This window comes from Parasteatoda tepidariorum, chromosome 5, assembly GCF_982258835.1.
Source record: "Parasteatoda tepidariorum strain Cologne lab strain chromosome 5, Ptep-v5.0, whole genome shotgun sequence".
Classification (NCBI taxonomy): domain Eukaryota; kingdom Metazoa; phylum Arthropoda; class Arachnida; order Araneae; family Theridiidae; genus Parasteatoda; species Parasteatoda tepidariorum.
The window spans coordinates 34,238,589-34,262,817 of record NC_141759.1 but is presented as its reverse complement, the minus strand read 5'-3'; the positions used below and the strand labels follow the sequence as shown (position 1 = coordinate 34,262,817).

At 33.6% G+C, this 24,229-nt stretch overlaps 1 protein-coding gene across 1 annotated transcript in view; it reads left to right on the top strand.

Moving 5' to 3' along the window:
* The window catches only part of LOC107445048 (MAM and LDL-receptor class A domain-containing protein 1), a 160,013-nt gene that overhangs the window by 110,325 nt on the left and 25,459 nt on the right, over positions 1-24,229 (top strand). Inside the window, exons 60-68 of the mRNA XM_087163642.1 lie at positions 474-705; positions 1,871-3,041; positions 4,498-8,068; positions 10,233-10,753; positions 13,772-17,674; positions 19,685-19,869; positions 20,972-21,120; positions 21,547-21,802; positions 23,486-23,923. Of these exons, the coding sequence (XP_087019768.1) occupies positions 474-705; positions 1,871-3,041; positions 4,498-8,068; positions 10,233-10,753; positions 13,772-17,674; positions 19,685-19,869; positions 20,972-21,120; positions 21,547-21,802; positions 23,486-23,923 (10,426 nt within the window). The remainder of the gene's footprint in view (positions 1-473; positions 706-1,870; positions 3,042-4,497; positions 8,069-10,232; positions 10,754-13,771; positions 17,675-19,684; positions 19,870-20,971; positions 21,121-21,546; positions 21,803-23,485; positions 23,924-24,229) is intronic.

Genomic DNA, 24,229 nt, shown 5'->3' with positions numbered 1-24,229 from the left:
TCCCTTTTCTGCCACATTAGTGACATGATAAGGAGTTTAAAGTTTAAATATATAGTTTTTTATTTACTAATTTAATAGCTACTTCTTTCTTTCCACTGTTTTAGAGGCGTAGAAATTCGAAATAAATCGTCGAGTCGGTTCGTGAGAATCCAACTCTTTCTGCATTAGTGACAGTGATGTTAAACTTTATAGCCATCACTGATTTTAAACTTTGTATTAATCTTACAGCTCTAATCATTAGTAGGTAGATTTGTTAAAATGACTATCGTGGTAATAGTTTTAAAATTTTTTTACAGTCGTTTTGCACGGCTTTTACTCTTTTAAGTTGCAACCAAAACAAATTGATTTCGACAGCAAAAAAAATCTAAGTTTGTTTTTTATGATTATTCACGAACTTTAAATCTTTATTTTGATACATAAATTTCGCTACACGCATGTGTGCTGTCAACTAATGTTTGATATTCGCGTTTTAGATTGTGTTCGAGGCTGTGATGGAACGAGGTAGCGATGGGTTTATTGCTCTTGACGATATCGTTGTAAAAGATGGTCAATGTCCACCTCCCGGCTCATGTAATTTCGAAGCAGATTTATGCACGTGGCAAAATGCTGACTCTGGTGTGGATGTGGAATGGGTAAGGAATACTGGGTCAACCCCAACACAAGGAACCGGACCCGATAAGGATCATACAATTGGAACACCTCAAGGTAAAACATTTTTACTTATTTAACATGTACATATTAAGCTTGAATACATATTAAACTTGAACAATATTCCTAACCCCCCTCTAGTAAAACAAGCTATATTTAATAATTTTAATTCAAAAAATCTTTAAAAAGCACTTGATTTCATGCATATTAAAATTGGCATTATACGTATAAAACTTGAAAACGCTTATGCGCTTATGCGCAGTTAATAAAACTTATTAATTATTTTCGTTTTTCTCTTTGTTTTTATAGTGCTATATATATATATATATATATATATATATATATATATATATATATATATATATATATATATATATATATATTGTAATTTGCCCTTCAGATACCTGTATTGACGAAACGTCATTTCCCAAGTTGGGAATTGGAAAAAAATATTCCTATATTCAATAATAGACTTAACTAGTCACTTTTATTCACTTTATCACAAATTTTTTATTCACTTGGTTGTACAAAATACTGGTTTACATTGTTTCAAATATTATTTGTAAATTCACTTATTGCACAGCTGCCAACGTTTACGCATTTTGTGAAATATTTTTCCAGTCGTAGAGAAATAATAACTATATTCAACTAACGTCAATAGAATATTTTAAAATTTTCCAGAATTTAATACTCGGTTGATTTTGAAATTTTTTATGCAAGATGTTCAGTTACTAGAGTTTTTAATACTTACTTTTGTAATCAAAAATGAAATTTAAACAGTATCATCTCACTGTTCCTCTGAAATATAATTAATATGATAATTAACGTATAATAACAAATTCATGATTTTATAGAACGAAACAACATTTTTCTGATTTTGAATGACTGCATTTTGAGCCTTCTTAAACAATAAAAAGTTCAAAGGGTGTTTTAATTTGTGGCCACAAAGGTTGGTCAGTTAAAATTTTAAACCATTTAAGCCTAACAAAAAGTGAGAAACTGATTAACGTATGATGATATCGCATCTTTGCGGCAGACATAAAGCAGAATAAAAATAATACATATTTTAGTGTATAATTTAAGAATTCAGCAATTACTATTTTGCACTTAGCAACTTTTTGTAAGTAAAAAAAAAAGGAATAATTCTTGAACTTTTGTTTAATTAGAAGTTAATATTGCTAGATGCATATTGCTGAGAGATTTTATTTTTATTATTTTTCAGGATCTTACATATATCTGCAAGGCAGTAATCCGGAAAAGAAGAGAAACCTCGTTGGTATTCTTCAGTCAGAATTCTTCAGCTTATCAACACAAAGATGTCTAACCTTCTGGGCACACATGAGTGGAAAAGAAATGGGAACTTTAAAGGTGAACTTATTATATTATAACGGGGATCAGATAGTGAGCTTGGACAAGGAAACCTGGAACATCACGGGAGATCAGGGCAGCAAGTGGTTCAGTCGACAAATAACTATCGACATCGACGGTCTCATAATGCATGATGAGTACCAGATTCAGTTCACTGGCATAACTAAGGGTGATTTGAGTGATATAGCTCTTGATGACATTGAAGTTAGCAGTGGAAAGTGCTACGACGTGCCGGATGATGCATTCGACTGTAGAGATGGGTCACATGTTAACGCCAGTCGAGTATGTGACTTTGAGAAAGACTGTCCAGGAGGCGACGATGAAGCGAACTGCGGTGCTTGTGACTTTGAACAGGGTGCTTGTGGATGGGTTGACAAAAGCGCTAGTTCGTACCAAAAGTGGGACAGAGTTCCTGGTCAGAATGATACGAAGAAATTTGGTCTTGGATACGATCACACATTTAGATCACCTACAAGTTACTTTATGATTGCTGAAAATAATTATTATTACACATGGCAAGTTCCTATTTTGCAGAGTGCAAGTGGTCAGTTCCAGTTCAAAAGATCGTATGCTTCATGTTCAATGATATTTTATTATGCTTTTAAAGAAAATTCAAATGCATATTTACGAGTTAGGAAAAGATTCGGCGTTTATACCGTTGGCACTATTTGGGAACGTTATGGCTACTTGAATGAGGGATGGCAGAAAGGAACTGCCTATTTGGGAACAACAGAAAGACCTTTCAATCTTGAGTTTACTGTAGAAGTTTCTTATCAGTCAACATACGTCGTGATTGATGACATAATATTTGAAAACTGTAACATGCCAGAAAAGAGAGATACATGCAGCTTTAGAGATTTCAGGTGCGCAAATAACAGATGTGTTTCTAAGTATTACTTATGTGACTTATCAGATGATTGTGGCGATGGATCTGATGAGGCTCCTTCCATCTGTTCCAAGTATCCCAAGCCATGTACGTTTGAAACTTCTGGAGACTGTGAGTGGACCGTGAAAGGAAAAGCTACGTAAGTATCGATTAGTTTTATTTTTCATATTTGAATTCGTTTCAATAATTCGGTTTTATTTCAACATACGTACGTATTAAAGAGCTACGTACGAGCGTATGGTGCATGGAACGTACACATTGAAAAGGTACGAATGTACCGAATAGTTTTATTTTTCACAACTGAATTTTGTTTCAATTTTTCTGTTTTATTTCTCGTTTATAAGAGTCAAAATCGCTATTAATGGGAGACATTAGAACTTCAATTATTTTCCAGCTATTGAACATTTTATGAAATTACTTGTAATAAGTTAATAGAAAACACAGAACTATTTGTTTATGATTTGTTTTGTCAGTTATTCATTAGCTTGCTGAATTATTGAATTTGTGATGTAATATTAGAATGCTAAATTTAGAAATCGGTAGAAGCAAAGTATGCATGCTCAATTCAAACTTATAAGAAAGTTTTGTATGCAAATATGTTTATATATATATTATTTATTGAGAGTGGAAATTTTAATTGTATTCATTAAAAATTACATATCGATTTTGATGTTTAAGGTTTGATTAAATTTCTCAAATTTCCGTCATAATTACGTTCAATGACAATTTAGCGTTATATTCTGACGGAAAAATAAAAAATTGTTTCACTAATTTTCAGGAGAAACACGAGGAAAAAATTATTACATGAATTTAATTTTAATCGAAATATTCTTTAAAAAAATTTGATAAAAGAGTTCTCACTTCCCAAGAAGTTAAAAAGCAAAAATTTGGAATCAAATTTTTTACAATTAGTTTTGTAATAATAAGAAAAACTACAAAAATCTTCATTTTGAAATTTTATAATTATTGGATAATAGGAGATAGTTAGAGTAATTGACGATAATGCAAAATTATACGTTTTTAACAAGACAGAAATCTGAAATTCAATCCACGTGTTCCGTATAAGAATTATAAGAAAACTAAAAAATTTCAGTTCAACATTTTGTAATTTTCCAGGTGACTAACCCAGCCGAAAGTTAATGCCAAATAATAGTTTATTCTGAAGATAGAAGCCTAAAATTTAATTTCAAATACTCGTTTCGTATACATTGAGGAAAAAAACTAAAACTATTTCATTTTGATATTTTCTAATTGTCGCGGTAATTATCCCAATTGAAGTTAATGCAAATAAAAGTTTGTCGCAGTGATAAAATTATCAAATTTAATCCCGACCACGTATTTCTTATCAGATGAATAGGAAAGCTAAAAACATCATTTCGATATTTTCTAGTTATCAGGGTAGAAAAAAAAAGTTAGTATGTATAGTTTGCCCAAGTGATAGTAATGCTAAATAACATGCTTTGCTTAGATACTAGTCTCCAATTTAGACCGTGCACTTATTGGATAAATAGGAAAATTAAAATGTTTCTTGTATATACTAATTGATACAATTGCTTTTCTCACCAGATATCAATTAATTTCAAAATTTATTTCAGGAACTACTGGCAAGTGTGGAGTGCATTATCATCTAGATCACAATCCAATTCTGGACCTTTAGTTGATCACACCAAGGGAGCGGGAAATGCTGGAAGATATTTAAGTTTGAGGCGATATTACGATGAGAGGAAAGACAACCAATCTTACTATCACAGTCCGAACTACATACGAAAGAACGGCGCGGCAGATTGTTCGCTCAGATTCTACTATTATTTGCATGGTTCCGATAATGCCTACATAAGGGTTTACACAGAGACAGAAAAGGACGGTTGGAACTGGGTACGAAGATTTGCCATATATGGAAGTATAGGACAAATGTGGAACCGTGCAATTGTAACTGTATGGAGCCAACAAGCATTTCATTTCATAATTGAAGGTAATCCTGGCTACAACAGATCTGATCGCATTGGAATTGATGACATTTCATTTACTGATGGATGCGAGAAATATTTACAGGACCTGCCAACACCTGTACCAACTCCTTTACCAACAAGATCTCCTTGTACTAACGCTCAATTCAAATGTATTGCTGGCCAACCTTTGTGTATTCCAAAAGCGAAAGTTTGCGATTTTTCACTTGATTGTTCTGATGGTTCTGACGAGAAAAATTGTGGCCCGTGTGACTTTGAAGAAGATATGTGCGGTTGGAGAGATCAGAGTCCTGGTAAATATGACTGGAAGCGCAAAAATGCATCTGAAACTGATAATTTCGGACCACCAACGGATAGCAGAAACTCTTCAGTAGGATTTTATGCTTATATCAAGGAATCGTCAGGGTTTTATGCTACAAACGCTTTGTTAGTAAGTCCAAACCTTCCTCCAACATCATCACATTGTGTTATGGCTTTTTGGTTATATGTAACACGTAGTTCAGCTGGATCTTTTTATGTACAACACAGTTCACCTTCATATTATTACAGATTTGATACAATCTGGACCCTTCCATCTTCATTTGAATCAAACTGGCAACGCATTGAGGTAAAAATACCAATGGCAACAAATAAAGGTTCGAAGGTTAGGTTCAACAGCTTTCCAAGTTGGAATTACCTTACAAAGGAGAAAAATGTTGCAATTGATGACATCAATTTCTTAAACTGTAACCCTAAAGACCTTTTAGTTGATTGTGATTTTGATGACGACAGTTTTAACGGTGGACTTTGTCATTGGACAGAATCTAGTAATAACTGGATTGGCTTAAAATGGAAGCGTGGTAAAGGATCGACGGAACGAAATTTTACTGGTCCCACATCTGACCACACAACAGGTAAGGGCTATTACATGTATCTTGATGCAGACGGAAGTAGTCCATATTATACTGCTCGCCTTAACAGTCCGACTCTACCGATGAATCAGCCTGATGGAAACTGTTTCTCATTTTGGTATCATATGTATGGTGCTCATGTTGGAAGTCTCCGTGTACATGCCAGGCGTGGTTACTTTTACCGAGATCATTTAATCATTTCAAGATCTCAGGGAAACAAATGGTATTTTTCAGAAGTCTTTATATCATCTGCCATGGATCACATGATCAGCATTTTTGGAACGACTAATTGGGGAAAGGAACATAATATTGCAATTGATGATATCAAAATGACTGATGGTCCTTGTCATGGAACTCGTAAATGTAGTTTTGAAGAGGACTTGTGTGGTTGGAATTCGACTTATGAAGGGCTCAGCGGATGGAATAGAGTACAAGGCAGCGGAAATTGGAGTGATGAAAGACCAAGCGTAGATCACACAACGAATTCAGAATTCGGACATTTTGTTGTTCTACCATACAAAAGACGAGGTGACTTAGCCAGGTTAGAAAGTCCACTTTATAAAAACTATGGAGAGGTGTGTGTGAAATTTTGGTACAATATGTTTGGAAATGACATTGGTACGCTGGCAGTTTATCAGAGAACAATGCAAGAAGGCCGACTAGAAAATCTTAAACACTTATGGAAAAGATCTGGAGATCATGTGGGTGTGTGGAAATTAGGACGCGCCACTATGAGCTCATTACCTAGCTTTTACATCGCATTTGAGGCTCAAACTGGAGCGGGACCCATTGGATATATAGCTCTAGATGACATAGAAATTACTCATGGAAAGTGTTCTGATCCTGCTTCGTGTACTTTCGAAATTGACACTTGTGGATGGAGTAACTCTGCCGCTCATTCAGATTTTGATTGGTTTAGGAGAGCTGGATCGGACAATAATGCGGGAGATGGTCCTGCAGGTGATCAAACTACTGGAACTATCCAAGGTCATTACATGTATGCTCTTTTATCAGGATCTAAAGAAGATGCAAAATCCACACTTTTGAGTGAAGACCTAGAAATCTATCCAAATTACTGTTTAACCTTCTGGTTCAATATGTACAATGCAGTTAATATTTCTTTGCTGGTTGAACAAGAACAAGTAGGCATGGAATGGGAAGTTATAGAAGAAATTAAATCTGATTTTGCTTTATCTGGGGTCTGGATAAAAATAGAAAACAATATTACCACAACACCTGCAGGTGATTTCTTCCAACTCGGAATTACAGCACTAGCACTCAGTTCACTAGACAATGACACTTATCGTGGCATAGCTGTCGATGATTTATCTTTGACAAAATCCTATTGTGGAGGCGAAACTATATCCACTGTACCACCAATCATCACTACCACAGCTTACCCACCATCAAAATTTGATTGTACATTTGAAAATGACCTTTGTTTATGGGAAAATGATCCCGAATTAAAACAAACAAAATGGGACAGAGTATCAGGCCATTCAAATAAGAAACTAACACGCCCACGCACAGATCATTCCTCACTCTCTTCCCAAGGTTACTATTTGACTTTGAGTGATTCTGCTAAAAATGACTATTTTGCCAGAGCAAAACTTTTGACTATGGATGGTATAGATTCTTCGGTAGACGGAGTCTGCTTTAAATTCTGGTATCACATGTATGGCAATAACCCAGGAGCGTTGTATTTAAAAGCCCAAAACTTCCATGACAATGACAAGACTGAAACGCTTTGGACAAGATCTAAATCACAAGGACCAAATTGGAAATATGATCAAGTTTTTATTAAGAAAGACTATGCATTCAAGATTTTATTCGAAGGAGATGGTACGCGATATGGAGACATATCTCTAGATGACTTTTCGCTGAACACCAAATCTTGCCCACCTAGAGACTTTTGCGATGTTGAGCAAGATTTCTGCGAATTCAGTCTCGATCCTGAAAGTGACTTTGATTGGAAAAGAGGAGCTGCTTACCAAACAAGAGGTGGACCCGACGTGGATCACACTTTAGGCACAAGATATGGATATTATTTTTACGTGGATAAAAATGAAAAAGTTTCTTTGGGACAAGTAGCCAAACTAGACACCAATGATGTTCAACCAGACAAGCAATGCATACAGTTTTGGTACTATCTGTATGGAAACGATGTTGGAACACTTGAAGTTCTTGTTAAAAATGGAGACACCACGGAATCTAAATGGAAAGAAACTGGGGATAGCAGTGAATTCTGGCACGGATCGCAAGTAGTGTTAGACAAAAAATTTGCCACAGCTTACAGTTACATCTTCCAGGTAAATATCATTTTGGTAAAATAATTATACTCTGAAATTCCATTCAGTAAATACATTTCCTAACAATATTAATTGAACAGAAATAGTGGATGACATTATTCAGTGACATTTAAAGAGAAATAGAGGGGGAGTATGCTCGTATTTTAATCACATTTCTATACAACACAAACTATCTTGCAAGTTTTAAATTCCACAGATTTCACTTGATGAAAGTTTTTAATAATAGCCTTTGAGCGTAAAATAAGGTTATAAGAATCTCTGTGAACAAATGTCGATGGAAAGTTGATGGAAATCTCTCTCACACTATGAATGCGAATGCTTAGAGGTGAACAGTTCAAATAAGTGTTAGGTATAATAGCAGATTTCGCCAGCTGCAGAATTTAGACAAGAATTATAAGCCATACAAAATATCTATTTCCAAAATCACTCTGATTACTTTTAATAAAATGGTATAATGCCTGTAATGTTTGTCTGTAATGCGTGAAAAGCAAATCTAAAAATAATTAGTAAAACGAGTGTTAAAGTTGGAGAAAGTGTGAATTTGTATCCTATTTCATACTTTAAATAATGATCAATATGAATAAATAAACACAAAGTGACGGGATGTCATGTACCACGCAATGTGCTCATGGTACATGGAGTTCTTTTCATTTAAATGAAAAAAAAAATCAGACTGCTAAGTTTAGTAATATTATAAAGCAGAATTACGCTTAGCAGCTTCTTTTATTTAAAACTTGAATAAGTTTAACATTTCGTGAATAGAAGGAGATAGTTTTAAAATGAAGAGAGCTTTTGCCTTGCTCTTACGTTACTTTAACGGTAGCGCTAATCTTATTTTTCAATCCTTAGCAATGCTACGCATGCTTAGAAATGCCTATTGCATTTTACAAATAGGTATTAACCTTAATTTCGGCGCAGCATTAAAAAATATGAAGATAAAAAAACTCTTCTAATTTGGTGTCCAGTATATAGCCTGTTTTTTTTAATTTCAATAATTTTTTTTTATGATTAATAAATTTTGCCATCTATTCTGTTTAATTAAAAAAAATTGCAGAAGGAGGCTAATGAATAAAAGGACATTTTAACAACTAATATTCATATTTAAGATTAAGCTTATTATTACATAGCGCACCATATGTTAATTATATTTTGCACAAATGTATATTTCTTATTTTTCATTCTAATATTGTTTACAAATCATATAATATATAATAAAATACTAAAACAAGAAAAAAAAATTGACGGTAGTTAAAATGAAATAGTACAATTTTAAAAGATGTTCTTCCTTATCTATCTCACTCTCTCTCTCTCTCCATATCTCTGTACATAGTAGTTCCACTCCTGCTTATTTATGGATCTCAAGAATTTTTCTTGCCAAAATTGTGAGAATTTCACCAAAAGCGTTTCCTCAATTTTTTCCTCAATCCTCAATCACTACATCGTATATCGTGATATATATTTTGTGAAATGTAATGAAAATAAAGAAAAAGTGAATTAAATATACTTAAATAAACAAAAAAGGTTTAGAAAATGTAAAAAAACAGCACATAAAGCAATAAAATCAATACTCACATTAAAATGTGTGGCTTTTGAGAAATAGCTTTAAGGTTAAGGTTTTGTCTAATATGATGCAAAAGCTGTATTTAAAGGCATACATTATGTTTTAATGTTAATTTCCGCGCATGCGCTGTGAAGCTCAATTAACGTTAGAAGGAAAACATTCCCTTTTTATTAGGAAGCTAAAGCGCTAAAGTTCTCGAATATCTGCAAAAGTCTATAAAGTTTTCTCCACTCTTGAAAAGAAAAAAAATGTGAAAATATTTTGATTTACCAATAGTAGATAACAGTATTTTAACATTTCCTTGTATTTAAAACTTGAATAATGTTTCGTAAATTGACGAAGAGGATATACTATTTACAATTCTTTAAGACCTCTTTTATGAAGAGAGTGCGCTAAATTAATGGATGGCAATAATTAGACACGAACAAAGTTTAACCCAAGAATTCTAAATAACTGTTACTAACTTAAAACAGTTATAAAAACAACACATTATAAAATACGTATAATTTTCATCACCGAATCGTATTCGAAAATCGTCTTTGAATCCCTTGATTTCATTTATAAAACTGAGTAACATTGTTTGTGGTTATTTTTACTCCTTAGGTAACTGCTGGTTTAGGATACGTAAACGGTACTATCGCCCTTGATGACATAGCAATAAAAAGGGAATGTCCACCTCTAGGGTCCTGCAACTTCGAAGACGGGATGTGTTTGTGGACCAATGACCCCACAGCTGACCTCCAATGGGTGAGAGGCACAGGTGAAATGACAGATGTAGCACCAGAAAACGACACAACACTTGGAAATCAATTTGGTACCTACTTATACGCACATGTTATATATAGTTGGAAGTCCAACCCGACACCAGCCAGGCTGCTGTCCCCTTACTTCCCCACAACTCAAAGAAGATGTGTCAATTACTGGAATTTCAGAAACGGGACAGACTTTGACGGTGCGCTGACAGTATCGGTATATATGGACACTGTAGATGAGGTGACTGAAATGCAGCATTTGACGCGAGAGAAATTGGGACGATGGAATAATGAACAGGTGCAAGTCTCGCCTGACGACACGGATAAAGATGGAAAATATCAAATACTTTTTGAAGCTCAATTGACTAACTCGTAAGTACTGAGACATAAGAATGCTTTTTGACTTCTGATATAGTGATTTATATTGCTTATATAATATGTCTGCAGATGGGTGATTCTCCAAAAATTTAACAACATCATGTCCAAACAGAATGTATTACAAGATTGTCTATGGCATCGAAAGTCGTTATTTTTTGTACTTTAAAGATATAATTTTTCATATACATTACCTTGCACATGAAAAAGTTCATTACAAACTGGACAATTCTCTGCAAAACATACGGAGTTGGTTCAAAAAGGAAACACGAAAAAATATCAAAACAAAAAATATTAACAATACAAATAAGTGGATTCAAATGTATTCAAAATAACTTTGAGAGCTCTTTTTGACGGTTTCTGAAAGGGAATGACAGACTCATGTTGCGGTTAGAGTACACTAAAGACGATTCTATCAATGATTAGAGTGGCAAGTTAATAAATTAGGAAAAAAAAGTTAATAAATTAAAACAAATGACACCTCAAACAAACAAATCTCTTCTCATTTTTGAAAGCTAACTATTTTTTATGTTACAAAATTAAATGCAAATTTAAACAAAAAGCATTATTGCTTATTTGAAATAGTTCTATTGTTCATAATTAGTAAATTTGTTTTTACACATAAGTAAAGATTATATTTATTGACGGTAAATTTTGCTCATCGATCCGGTTTTTATCAATGGCATTTCCGCACCAAGAAATTGAAACTAAGAAAAATTCAAATTGTTGCGGAAAATTGCGTACCTTCGATAACATCTTGAAGTCAATGAAGGAATGGAACAGAGAGTGGTCACTTCCGAGAGGTTTCACTGTATATATATTAGACGTAAAATAGCATTTTTTGAGTCCGTTTAATAACTTAACTCATGAAGGTGTGTCATTTGAAAGTTCTTCCAGTTGTTTTCCTATCGCTCTCCTGGCTCAGGGAAGTTTTCTATTGTTCTAGAAAAAGACAGAAATTTTTCAGTCTTGCACCTGCAACACTGTTTATTCCAACCATTCTGTTCCTTTGATTAAGTACATTAAAGAAATTATTCAACCAATGTTCTTATCATAACTTTGTAGTTCTAAAAGAAATGTATAATGCAATGTTTATTAAGGTCGTGATTCGAATCGAAGAACATTTTTAAGCCTAAATCTGCTTTTGAAACTTGTTGGCCGACCTTACTTTAGAAAATATAACACTCTTACTATGCAAAAATGTCAATCTTCTGGTATTTACTGAGTACCAGAAGATTATCCTGAAAACCAGAATCGTTAAAGTGAGTTCACTTTATTTTTCTCTCTTTAAATGTTTAAAGAGTGCGAATGATTATTTTTAGATATGTAAAGAACTTTGATTTTTAAGAATTTGTGATTTGAAAATGTCAAGTTTTTGGAGAATTCCCAGATATGCCTTTAACTCAGCAGAAAATCTTCAGAAGTAATATTTTAGTTAAAAATCTTTGCCAGAAATGTTAGAAGCATTTTGTAATAAAAATTGATTTTGTTTGGTAGAAGAAGCTGAAAGCAATCGTGCGTTTTAATATTAAGTATATCGTCAAACTGTACAATGGTAATTTTGCATTCTATTATTAATTTTATAATGTGTGATTCAATTCAATTGTGCAATTTTTCACAATTCAATTATCTATGTTTTCAAAAATCTTTTTTATTAATGTCAAATTCCGGATGATATTTCAGAAAAATTTATCAATTTTATGATTTAGTTTTTTTTAGATTATTAGAAAATATTTAATAAGTAAAATTTTTTTCAATAATTACCCGGAACAGAAACAGCAAAATTATGAACTTAAAATGAAAGTAATAGATAGAGTCATGGATTGAAACTTTTAATACATATTTTAGCACTTTTTACCGTCTTACGGAATTTAAAACATTTACCAATCCCTATTTATATATTTTGTAAGCACGCGGCCACCAAAGTTAATATAAACTTTGATTAGAAAATAATTATTTCAATTCATTTATTGAACTAGATGCTTAAACATCATTTACAGAAAAAACAAAAAATGTTTAAAACTTTATGTTTTAAGTCATACACAGTTGTTTGGTTTTAGCGTTTGCAAATCGTAAACTGATAAGTAGTAGCATAAACATTTTGAGACCTTCAGTAAAATAACGTAATTTAAGGGTTAAAAAAAGGAAAATGCTAAAATAAATTTTTTGAAGGACCTTTCAAAATCCTAATACTGATGTAATTGTTTTTGCTAAAAAGAGCGTTGAAATTGCTTTTTTTTATTGTCAAAATAAAAAATATTGCACAAGTGAAGAGCTTAGTGGTAAGTGGAGCCGATAAGTGACAGGGTATTTATTATTCAGAGAAAATAGTAAAAATGCGCCTTCTCAGTACGGGTATGCTTAATGTAAAGGAATTGTTTTTGCTTTTTTTTTAATTTCAACATGACAAATCGCACATTAGTTTTGAGTATGACTGCAGGGTTTTTATTTCAATTTAGGTTATGATTAATAAAACATGGCAAAAGATTATTAGCCCTACCTTCTTATTAATAAATCTATGGTAAAATAGTTCAGATACCGTTTTTTTCCTTCTTACCTTGATTATAGCCACTCTGAAAATATCACATACCTGGTTCATCTACTCAGCTTTTCAAATACTGTAATGATGCGTGTGTGTGTGTGTTTGCATCTGTTATCAACGCAAGCTGTAAGCTTTGGAGGAACATCATATTTGTCTTCGACTTCATGTTGCTGTTAATATATTATGATAGAAAAATTTAATACGTATGGTAGAATATATCTATTTGCAGAATAAATTGTTAATTTTGGAATACTTTTTCTACCACTTTTTTTTCTTTTTGTGTAATAGTGTTTGCATAGGTGGTAGCAAAAACAACTATTAATGAATGTTATGAATAAATTAAAAGATTCTACCAAAATCGCATTTAAAATAATACAGTTGCATTTTTTAATTATTCTTTTCCTGATTTCTTTTGTCCTATTTATTGTATATAAAACTGATGTCAATTTCAATATTATTTTTTTTTATTACAGAGTGAATAACTTTATTGCTCTTGACGACATAAATGTTTACGAGGGTGACTGTATACCTATAGAGGATAGAAAACCAGACTTTACTTGTGACGAAGGCTCAACTCACATTTCTGATGACTACCGGTGTGACTTTTATGAAGATTGCAAAGACGGTGCCGACGAAAAATCTTGCGGTACTCACTGTGATTTTGAAACTGAGGAACCTAACCCTTGCAACTGGGAGACAAGTACGAACAAGGCTTATTGGAACCGAACACTGGCTGATGGAAAAGATTATCCCAAAATGGATCACACTAAACAAGATCCTGGTAAAGGTTACTACATGAAGGTTACTTTGGATCGTTTCACATACAGAGGAAGGGCTGATTTCAAAAGTCCAGCTCTAATGCAATCTGCGGCAACATGTCGCATGTTTTTCTGGCATTATTTCTCCGCCTTGTATGACAATGAAGCTCTTTCTGTATATTATGAATCTGGCCATGTAAGTAAAATAACAGAGCTTTTCCGCCTGCAAGGGGACAAGCAAAAATCATGGATGAGAGGTGAAGTGATTGTGGGCCGAATAGCACACAGATTCCGAATCGGCATCGCTGGAGAAAAGAACGCGGCAACGTCTGTCTTTGCAATTGATGATATAGATTTTGAAAACTGTGACATACCAAGACCTCTTTTAGAGCCTAAGAAATGTAAAGACAAGGAATATCAGTGCGCAAACGGAAACTGTATATCAGGCATGCTCTTGTGTGACTTTGTGGATGATTGTGGTGATTATTCAGACGAAAACAGGCTCTTGGCAAAATGCGATCAATACCACGGTCGGTGTGATTTTGAAGGTGGTAACTTCTGTGGATGGAAAAGAGCACCAGAATCTGATTTTACGTGGTCTATATTGGCATACTCTAATTCTTATTGGAATAAAGCACTCGCACCTAGGGACCATACCAAAAATTCTGCCACTGGAAAATATTTGTATTTCAGCAACTCTTACCGTTATAGAGGTCAAGTTGCTCGATTAGCATCAAAAGTATTGGAAAGTACTGGTGAGGACTGCAACATACGGTTTTTCTACACTTATGGAACTGTGTTTAATTCAACGAAGTACGATGAAACGAAAGACATTGGAACTTTGGTAATTTACGTAAGACGAGACGAAATAAGTCCATGGAAACCTATCTTTACCACGCGAGAACCACCTGGTCAGTATTGGGAAAAAGTTGTTTTGCCCCTTGGCCATATTAAAGATCCTTTCGAAATTATTATTGAAAGCCGTATAGGTGGTACTTCTAAAGATGGAGGATGGGCTGTCGATGATGTGTCATTCACACCTGGATGCTTGATCTCTAACGAAACCCTTCCCTTGTCGATCCTTGAACCAACAGACCCACCAGTGACAGAATGCAAGGAAAATGAATTTCTGTGTTACAAAGACAAAACAGAAAAAACGTGCATAAGCACTGAACAGGTGTGTGATTTCGTACAAGACTGCTATAACCTCGAAGATGAAGATAAATGTGGAACATGTACATTTGATGATGATCGTAATCCGACATGTGGCTGGTTCGATGTTGTTGGGAATCGATGGCAAAGAGGTAAAGGTGCTCAAGGATCAAATGGCTTGACAGGTGATCTTTCAGGTAATGGTTATTATATGTATGTAAACAAAGAAAGTAGCGGATCAATTACTAGTCAGGCGAGGTTCAGATCTGTCGACTTGAAATACGCAGCAGCTTCATGTGAAATAAGTTTCTATTACTTTATGTCTGGCATCAATTCTAATGATGCTTCTCTGAAGCTACAGTTACAGGATAGAGATAGAAACGATGTACTGCTATGGCGTGAACTTTCAGATCAGGGGAAACACTGGAATAACGCAACTGTAAGCATTGGTAGACGTCTGTCTGGCTGGCATTTGGATTTCATTGCAACGCATATTCTTAGCGCAGGTGACATTGCCATTGACGAAATAGACTTTTTACGGTGTGCGCCGCCAGAGAAACGGACATGTTTTGACAAAAATGAATTTGCTTGTTACAGTGGTGAGTGTATTAATGGTTCATTGGCTTGTGATTTTAGTCTTGACTGCCCAGATGGTTCGGATGAATGGAACTGCACAGATTACTTAGAAAATTGTGATTTTGAGGATGGCTTTTGCAACTGGGTGCAAGAACCTAACTCTTCTCCGAAGTGGAACAGGACATCGGGTAAGAAATTGCCTGAGGGCTTCACTCCGGATAGAGATCATACACTTGATGATGAAACTGGACATTTTCTAATGGTTAAAAAATCTGACTACTATTATTGGAATGATGCTAAAATTAAAAGTACGGTATTTATCGCTGACATCTCTGGAAATTGTAAATTAAGGTTTTGGTATCATCTTTATCTTCCATATACAAGTAAAATAACCGTAAGTTTGATGTATCAGGACGACAATAGACCCCGACAACTAGCTAATTTCATGGGTTCTAATGGAGATGAATGGCAGAGAGGAGAAGTAGTTTTGAAGAGTCAATTTAATTTCCATGCTATAATAGGTGGCACGCCAGCATCAGGGGATAAAGGTAATGTTGCAATTGATGACATATCGTTCACTCTAACATGTGTTCCACTTTATACCGAAGTGACGACTCCGGTACCCACTATACAACCAAAGGGTGTATGTGACACAAAGGGCGAGTTTGCATGCGAAGATAATGCCTGCATACCAATGGATTCTGTATGCGATTTCAAAACAGACTGCCTGTATGGACTTGATGAGAAAGATTGTCCTGCTTTCTGCGATTTCGAACTGGGATCCACTTGTGGTTGGAAGGTTATAACTCAAGAAGGTGATGGTATAGAAGTAAATGTGACAATCGCTTCTGAAGCGAAAAAGGTTGTATTTGGTGCACCACAAGAAGATAAAACAACTGGCAAAGGTGAAGGTTCTTACCTACTAATCCATAGTTCATTTGATTCTCAAACCAGCCCCCTGGACGATTATAAAAGTCCCACCTTCCATAATTCTGCAACAACATGTAAATTTTCCTTCTGGATTGTTAGCCGAAGTTTTTGGATGAATCCTAAACTTACTTTAACCACAGATAAAGAATCAATTGATATGGCCACACTAAAATCTTTTGGTCAATACGCCTGGACAAGAGTAGAAACTGGCATAGGTCGACAAAAAAGCAACTTCACAATTAACTTCAATAAAAAAGGTGGCATAAAGCAGTGGGATTTCATTGCAATTGACGACATAGAGTTTATAAACTGTGCATTACCTAAGAAATATGATGATATTTGTCTAGGGTTCCGCTGTAAAACAACAAAAGCCTGCATAGATTACGATCGTGTTTGTGACGTGACAGATGACTGTGGCGACGGAACTGACGAAGCTGACTGTGAAGCTCAGAACTTTATTAAAACAGACTTTGAAAATGGATTGGGAGTTTTTAACTTACTTATTGACAGCAGAAAAGCACCGATATCATGGGAAATCAAAGCAGGCATTTCTCACAATTATGTAACTCAAAAAAGTGGACCACCTTTTGACCACACTTTATCGAACACTGATGGACATTACCTCTCTATGACCAAACGCAGGGAAGGTGGAATGAACGAAAAAGCTTGGCTTGTTTCCGATGTTCTTAGAAGTATCGCCAAAGGAGAGTGCCAAATGAGGTTTTACTACTTTATGTACGGTAAGGATGTTAATCAGTTGAATATTTACACCATTAAAGAACAAGGAGGAAGTTTTACTAGTTTGTGGACCCAAAGTGCTGCAATTGGTAATTTCTGGATGAGAGGTGCTGTATTTCTCAACGATTCTAATCCATTCCAAGTCATTTTAGAAGGCAAGTCTGGTCTTGATACAGCAGATGTGATTGCTCTTGATGACATATCATTCACAGGTGGATGCAGGTAAGTTATTTTTCTCCTGTCGCATTATTGAAAAAAACTCAATTACAAATAAAAAATTTATAACGTTATACAAGTAATTTTTGGAATCCATTTTAGCAAACTAATAGAAATGTTATCATGGAATATCAATAAAAGAAAAAACTACTTTTAAATATTTTTGGATCTACTTTTAATTGTTTTTAGAGGATCTAGGGAACTATAACAGAAACTACATGACGTAAACACAACCTTGACGTAAGCACAAACAGTGTTATATTTAGAATCAATTTTACCAAAGTAATGGAAATTTTATAATGGAGCGTCAATATGAAAAAACCCCAACTTTTAAGCATTTTTGGATCCACTTTTAATTAGTTTTAGAGGTTTTTAGGAACTATAACAGAAACTACATACATATCCCAGTAAAGAATTTGATGCAATGTTTTTTTTTTATACTTTGATAATTCGAAGACGATGATTTGTTTCTCGATTTCTTTGTCTATTTTGATAATGTGGCGTCTATTTATTTATTTATTATTCTACTTTGATAATTCGGAGACAATTTATTTATGTTTTATTTATTCTTCTTCTTTGTCAAATTATTCAGTGATTTTTTCATTATTCTACTTCTCTAACAACTCGGATACAATTTGTAAGAGGAAGAGAGGGAGAGAAGTTTTTTTGACACGTTCTATGAAAACATTATATATACTATACATTGTTTTAATTTAATTTAAAAAAATTTGTGAAGTTAAATTGTTTTTTTTTTGAATTTTTGAAAGTAAATTGGTTTTTTTTATTGAGAAAAATTAAAGATTAAGATATTTTTTAACTACTGCTTAAAAATTATATTGAATTATTGATTCGCCAACTTGGTCTAATATATTTGTGCATCTTTCTGGCAGTTGCAGGATTAAAAGTTCAAACTTTTTCCAATTTTTACTGAAACTGATCTTAATCAGTTTTGGCGTCTTCAATTGTAGTAAAAGTTTTGTCATCTAACGAATTTTTAAGAAACTGAAACAAGCAACTACACGAGAATATCTGATTTGGGGAATATGTTGTAGGTGGTAGCTCATTCCATATAAGACATGCAAGGTTTTGGGGAGTTCTCAAATTCTTATAAAAATTTTCATTAAATGTTAGGAACACCAATAGCTTCACAATTGATAAATTTTGATATTTTTTGTTTGATTGTGTCATTCGATTTGTAGGGCAGTCAACTTTCTGTGCTCTTGAGGAAAATTTCTTCTAGTGGTAGCTAAGTTTATATTTTGATGTATTATTCTTTGTTTTGTATATTAGATTTAAAGTTTTTTTTTCATACCACAATATGTAAATGATTCAAAACTTTATGCAAAAAGCCACTTACAGGAAAAGAGTGCAAGATTCCAATTTTTTTTTTACATTACATATTTTAAAAATTACTTACCAAACTTAGAAACAGGTGGTACAATAAACTATACAAAGCACAGCTAACATAAACAAAGGTTACCAATTGGTGGCTTAGTACGCAGGGGGTTGTAAAATTGAACGAAAATTTTCAAAAGATGACGCTGAGCATTATTTGTCTAAATACGGAGTCGAAATGCATTGTATAGCATACAGTCCTTTACATCACGCAACGCCATCTGTTAACAACTTCGTAACTAAATCGAAAAATCATGTACAAAATTCTTGCACCTCTCGTTATTAATATGCAGTCTTTTTTTTCTTCATTATCTCAAACATTATTTAATACTAAAATCATTTAGTCGTCCTCTAGATATTCATGGTAATAGTAGCTTATAGCAGAAAAAAAAATGTAGCTGTATGCAGAAATTTTTAAATACTTAATGGAGTAATATAAGTATTTTCTTCTTTCAATAAGTTATTCAACAAAACGCAAAGTTTATTTTATAAAGATTGCCTCCAGACCCATGACTGTGTATAGAAGTTAGAGGTTGTTTAATAGTGTATATATTACATATTTTTACTTCAATGAGATGCTTCAACGAATTTTGTTATTTAATTGGTAAATATTGTCTTCAGGCGGATGGCTGGAGTAACTTTGCCACCAAAAGAAGTGACCGGAACTTATCCTACAACAACACGAGAGCCAACAAATTGCAGAGCAGACCAATTCACCTGCAAGAAAGACAAACTCTGCATTCCTTCGTATCAGAAATGTGACTTCAGGAAAGATTGCTACGATGGAAGTGATGAAGATGACTGTGGTAAGTAATAGATAAATGGTCTTAACAGCTACTTTTAAGACGTCTAATAACAATAACTGTCTTAAGTAACAGACATTATATTATATCTTATCAGTTACGCACTGTTATATCTTATCAGTTGCTTTTGATGTCATCCTTATTAGCATTTCTCAGTCGTTAAACACAGCTCCCTACTTTTCCGGTCTGCGCAAAAGATTTTATTAAGTTAGTAAAATTTTTGTCTGATGTTTCATTTAAACCAATTTGATTTAAAATGATATTTATACAACCGTTATATCTAGTTAATTTAGAAATATATATGAAAAATCTGAGAAATAATTTTCCTGGGGAGGGGGGAGGTGGCATCTCTAGAATAATAAATAATTAATCAGGGTTGGGAGGGCCTCCCATCCCTAGACAATTGTTGTTGATGTTCCATCAAACGTTCTGTAGTGTGGCGGTAAGCTGTTCGAATGGGTGTATCTTCCCGATGTCCTTCTATAACTTACGCTACCCCTTCTTCAACTTATCAAGGGCTCATAATGCTTTTTATTACTTTTTTTATATGTTTTTTGCTACTTATCATTGCTTTGCAGAAAAAGGCATTCAAATACTCAGAGCAAATGCAAAAGATGCGTTTGTCATCAGAAATGTAACACAAAAACTAATTTTTTGTAATTATTTTTCATTTATTGAAATTTAAAAGAGACATAGATTCTCTGTTAACATTCTATTAGGTGAACTATAATACTTTTAATTCTTGACAACAAATACTTTATTCTTGATTAACAGATGCTTAATTCTTGATAATCTAGGAGCCGACTGAAAATGAGTCTGTTATTTTCAAGAATAGTTCTTGATTAATATATTATCAGGTTTTGATTATTTTTTTTATTCAGTTTGATTAATTTGTTATCAGGTTATTATCAAGTACTATCAGGAATTAAGATCTACACTATATGCTCAGATGTTTTATCACCTATTTTGTATTTTTCTTGAAGTAGTAAACGATTAAAATTTCGTGAATGCAAATTAGTGATTCCAATTTTCGTGATTAAACAATTTTCTATAATAATCTGTTTATTCTTTTCAAAATAATATATACTTATATATTGTGTTTTAGTACAAAAGTCCTGCCAGTTTGAAAATTCAGAGTTATGTGGTTGGGAGATATATCACAAGTTCATTCAAAACAGCAGAAGAAAGAGACAAGTTGAAGATGATCATGTATACCAATGGATTGCTATTCAAGCCAAAGATGATCATACTAAGGTCGGTAATAAAATGTAAAATAGTAACAAACATTTATAAGCTCATAAGTCTTTTATATTAGTATTTTTAATAAAAATGTTTTTCCCAGGTGAAATTTCAAAAAACACTCATCAGTTAATAAAAGTTTTCCGTTATGAAACACTAACGAACATTCATATGTTGATAAAATCTTTCTACAATAATGTATTAGCATTCATAAATGTATAATATTATCCATAAATAAAATGCTATCAAATAAGATGACCTATAAATTGCTAATTTAAGTTTCTAAGTCAGATTGACTTTGAGCAGCAAATCTAAAAGCAACGAGTTTTCGTTACGCTAACGTTAATGTAAAGCATATGTTAACAGCGGTGACACTTTTTTTAATTTAGAGAGACTAAAAAGTTGAATTCAATTCCTAATTTTTATATTTTTAAATTCCAGATCAATATAAAATACCGTCCAAAAGTGGATCACACAACAAACACGACAGAGGGATGGTACTTAATGGCTGACGGTGCACCTGGCATTGAAGGAGATGTCACTTCATTGGGATCACCGGAAATTTCTGCATCTCACGCACTATGTGCTCTGGACTTTTGGATTTATAGAGGAACTTCTTATAACACGTTGAGCGTCTCAGCTGGAAAGGATGGCTCTTTGCAAAAACTCTGGAGCGTATGGGACGATATGCCAGGATGTAAGTCATTCAGTAAACCTTAATTGAATTATTACCCTATTACCCAAGTCAAAATTCTTGATGGTCCCATCAAAAAATTTTGATGGATATAATGTTGGTTTTAGTGCGATTCATGATCGTCCAACATCACTTGATGGTCACCATCATCCAACATTTTCCATTATGCGTTCATGATTTTTGAGATGCCAACAAACTTCCATCATTCCACGAGTCTACACTAATGGTATCTATGATGGCCGACCATCAAGAGAGGAGGTTTGATTCTCATGGACCAACAATCCGTGATGGTTCATGATGAATTCAACTTTACATTTCCATGATGGTTTAGTTGGAATTCTTGTTGGTTCTCAAGAGTATACCATCAAAACAATTTAGTTTTTTTGTATATTGAACCATCATAAACCAGTCCGAATTCCTACACTGGGATGATGATTTTTCATGATAGTTTCAACATTTGATTTCTGAGAAACCATGATGGAAATTTCTAATGGTTCAACATGAACAAAACCATCACAAGTTGCTATTTTTATGTTGGACCATCATAAATCAGTACGAATTCCTATATTGTGGTGATGGTTACTTATGTTGGCTACCATCAAAAAATAAAATGATCCATGATGGAATTATTGAATTTTACCATAAAAATTATGTTGATCCATCAATGGAAAACCATAAAAAAATTTTACTTGGATAATCTTACATTATTTGAGATGCACTACTATGCTCTATTTATTATTTTATTTTTTACCAAGCATTGTTTATAAATTACCTATCAATGTCTGCTTGAAACAAATTTCAAAAACGCGTGTGATTTAAGAATAAGTTTAAAAAGAAGATTCTAGTTTTAGGCTTATTCTATTTCTATATGTGCTAAGAACGACGGTTAAAGTTTTGCAGGTAAAAGACGTCTTGATCTTTAATACCTTAATCCAGAAAAATAAAGCCGCCTTAGGCAATATATGTACAGGGTGTCTGAAAAGGATGGAAGAACCAAATATTTCGAGGAATGCATATTGGATCAAAATTTAAAAACACGCAGGTGAAATACTCCTGAAATGTACATTTAATGATAAAAAAAATCTTCCGCCACCCCTTATCTATTCCTGGGTGATGGAAAGTTAAAATCTTAAGTGGAAAGAATTCCCATTTTTGTTACAGATTTTGATTATCTAGAAAAAAGTAACCCAATGCAGGTTTTCCGTTTTTGTTCACAGATAACGCTGTAACTACAAAATAAAAACGAGTTTAATCATTTTTTTAATTGGATATATCGCGATAAACGCATGCCAGACCGAAAAATACAGAAGTTTTTTTATTTTTTGAAGGAAAAAAAAGTTTTCTCGTATTTATCTTATCGAACTACCTAATATCTTATCGAACTCGGATCCAACTCCCTTAAAGTCGCAATAAAGTCGTAAACTGCTTAGCGCTTGACTATCTATAGATTTATATGTTTCTCAAAACACTAAGTCACGTGCAAAAAGAAGCCATGTTTTTTATAATAGCCTGATTTTTGATCTATGAAAAATGACTTCTTTTTTATTGTCTCTGTTATTTTAATTTCTTGAAGTAATTTTTTGTGTGGTATTTTGTAATTAAAATGAACCATAATTTTTGTTTTAAATAAATACCTTTTAGTATACTTTTTTTTAAGTATTGATGTTTAAATCCTTTGTTTTATAGTTTGGGGAGCAAAAGGATGGGAACATGCCCGAGTACCATTAGGTGCCCTGAACAAATTTATTGTACGCTTTGATGCAGTGCGACCTCGAAGTCCTAACAGCATAATGTGTTTGGATGATATATCATTCCAACAGTGTGAACCACCCGAAGATCCTGACCCAGAAGAGGGCAGATGTGACGGTGCTCAGTATCCATGCAAGAACAATAAATGCATCGCTGATAATTTGCTGTGCGATTTCAACGATGACTGCAATGATTACAGTGACGAAAGAGATTATGTCTGCCAGGCTTTTGTGGGTCGTTGCAACTTTGAGGGAGCACCATGTACTAACTGGCACTTCGAAAATTCAGGCAGAGCTCAGTGGTCTATTATAAGCCCTAAAACGTACAAGTACTCTGGCGTACCTAAAACGGATCATACCACCAAGTCACTTAAAGGTAAGTACGTTTTACAAATGCTATAAAAAATTTAGCAATTATCTTTCTTTGGCTCTTACGCTCTCATACATATATTCTGAAGTTATTGCTCATGTCCAAGACCAGATTCTTTAAAACTGCAAGTTTTTAGTTACTCCAGAACACACTTAATCTTGTTAGGACATGAAACGACATTGCTAAATCTCGTAAAATATATTTCAAAGTTTTTTTTTCTGAATTATTTCATTACATGCAATTAATTTTCTCTCAACTTAGTTATCATGGTTGCAATAGCTGTTTAGTTACTCCGTGGAAAAACAGTCTACA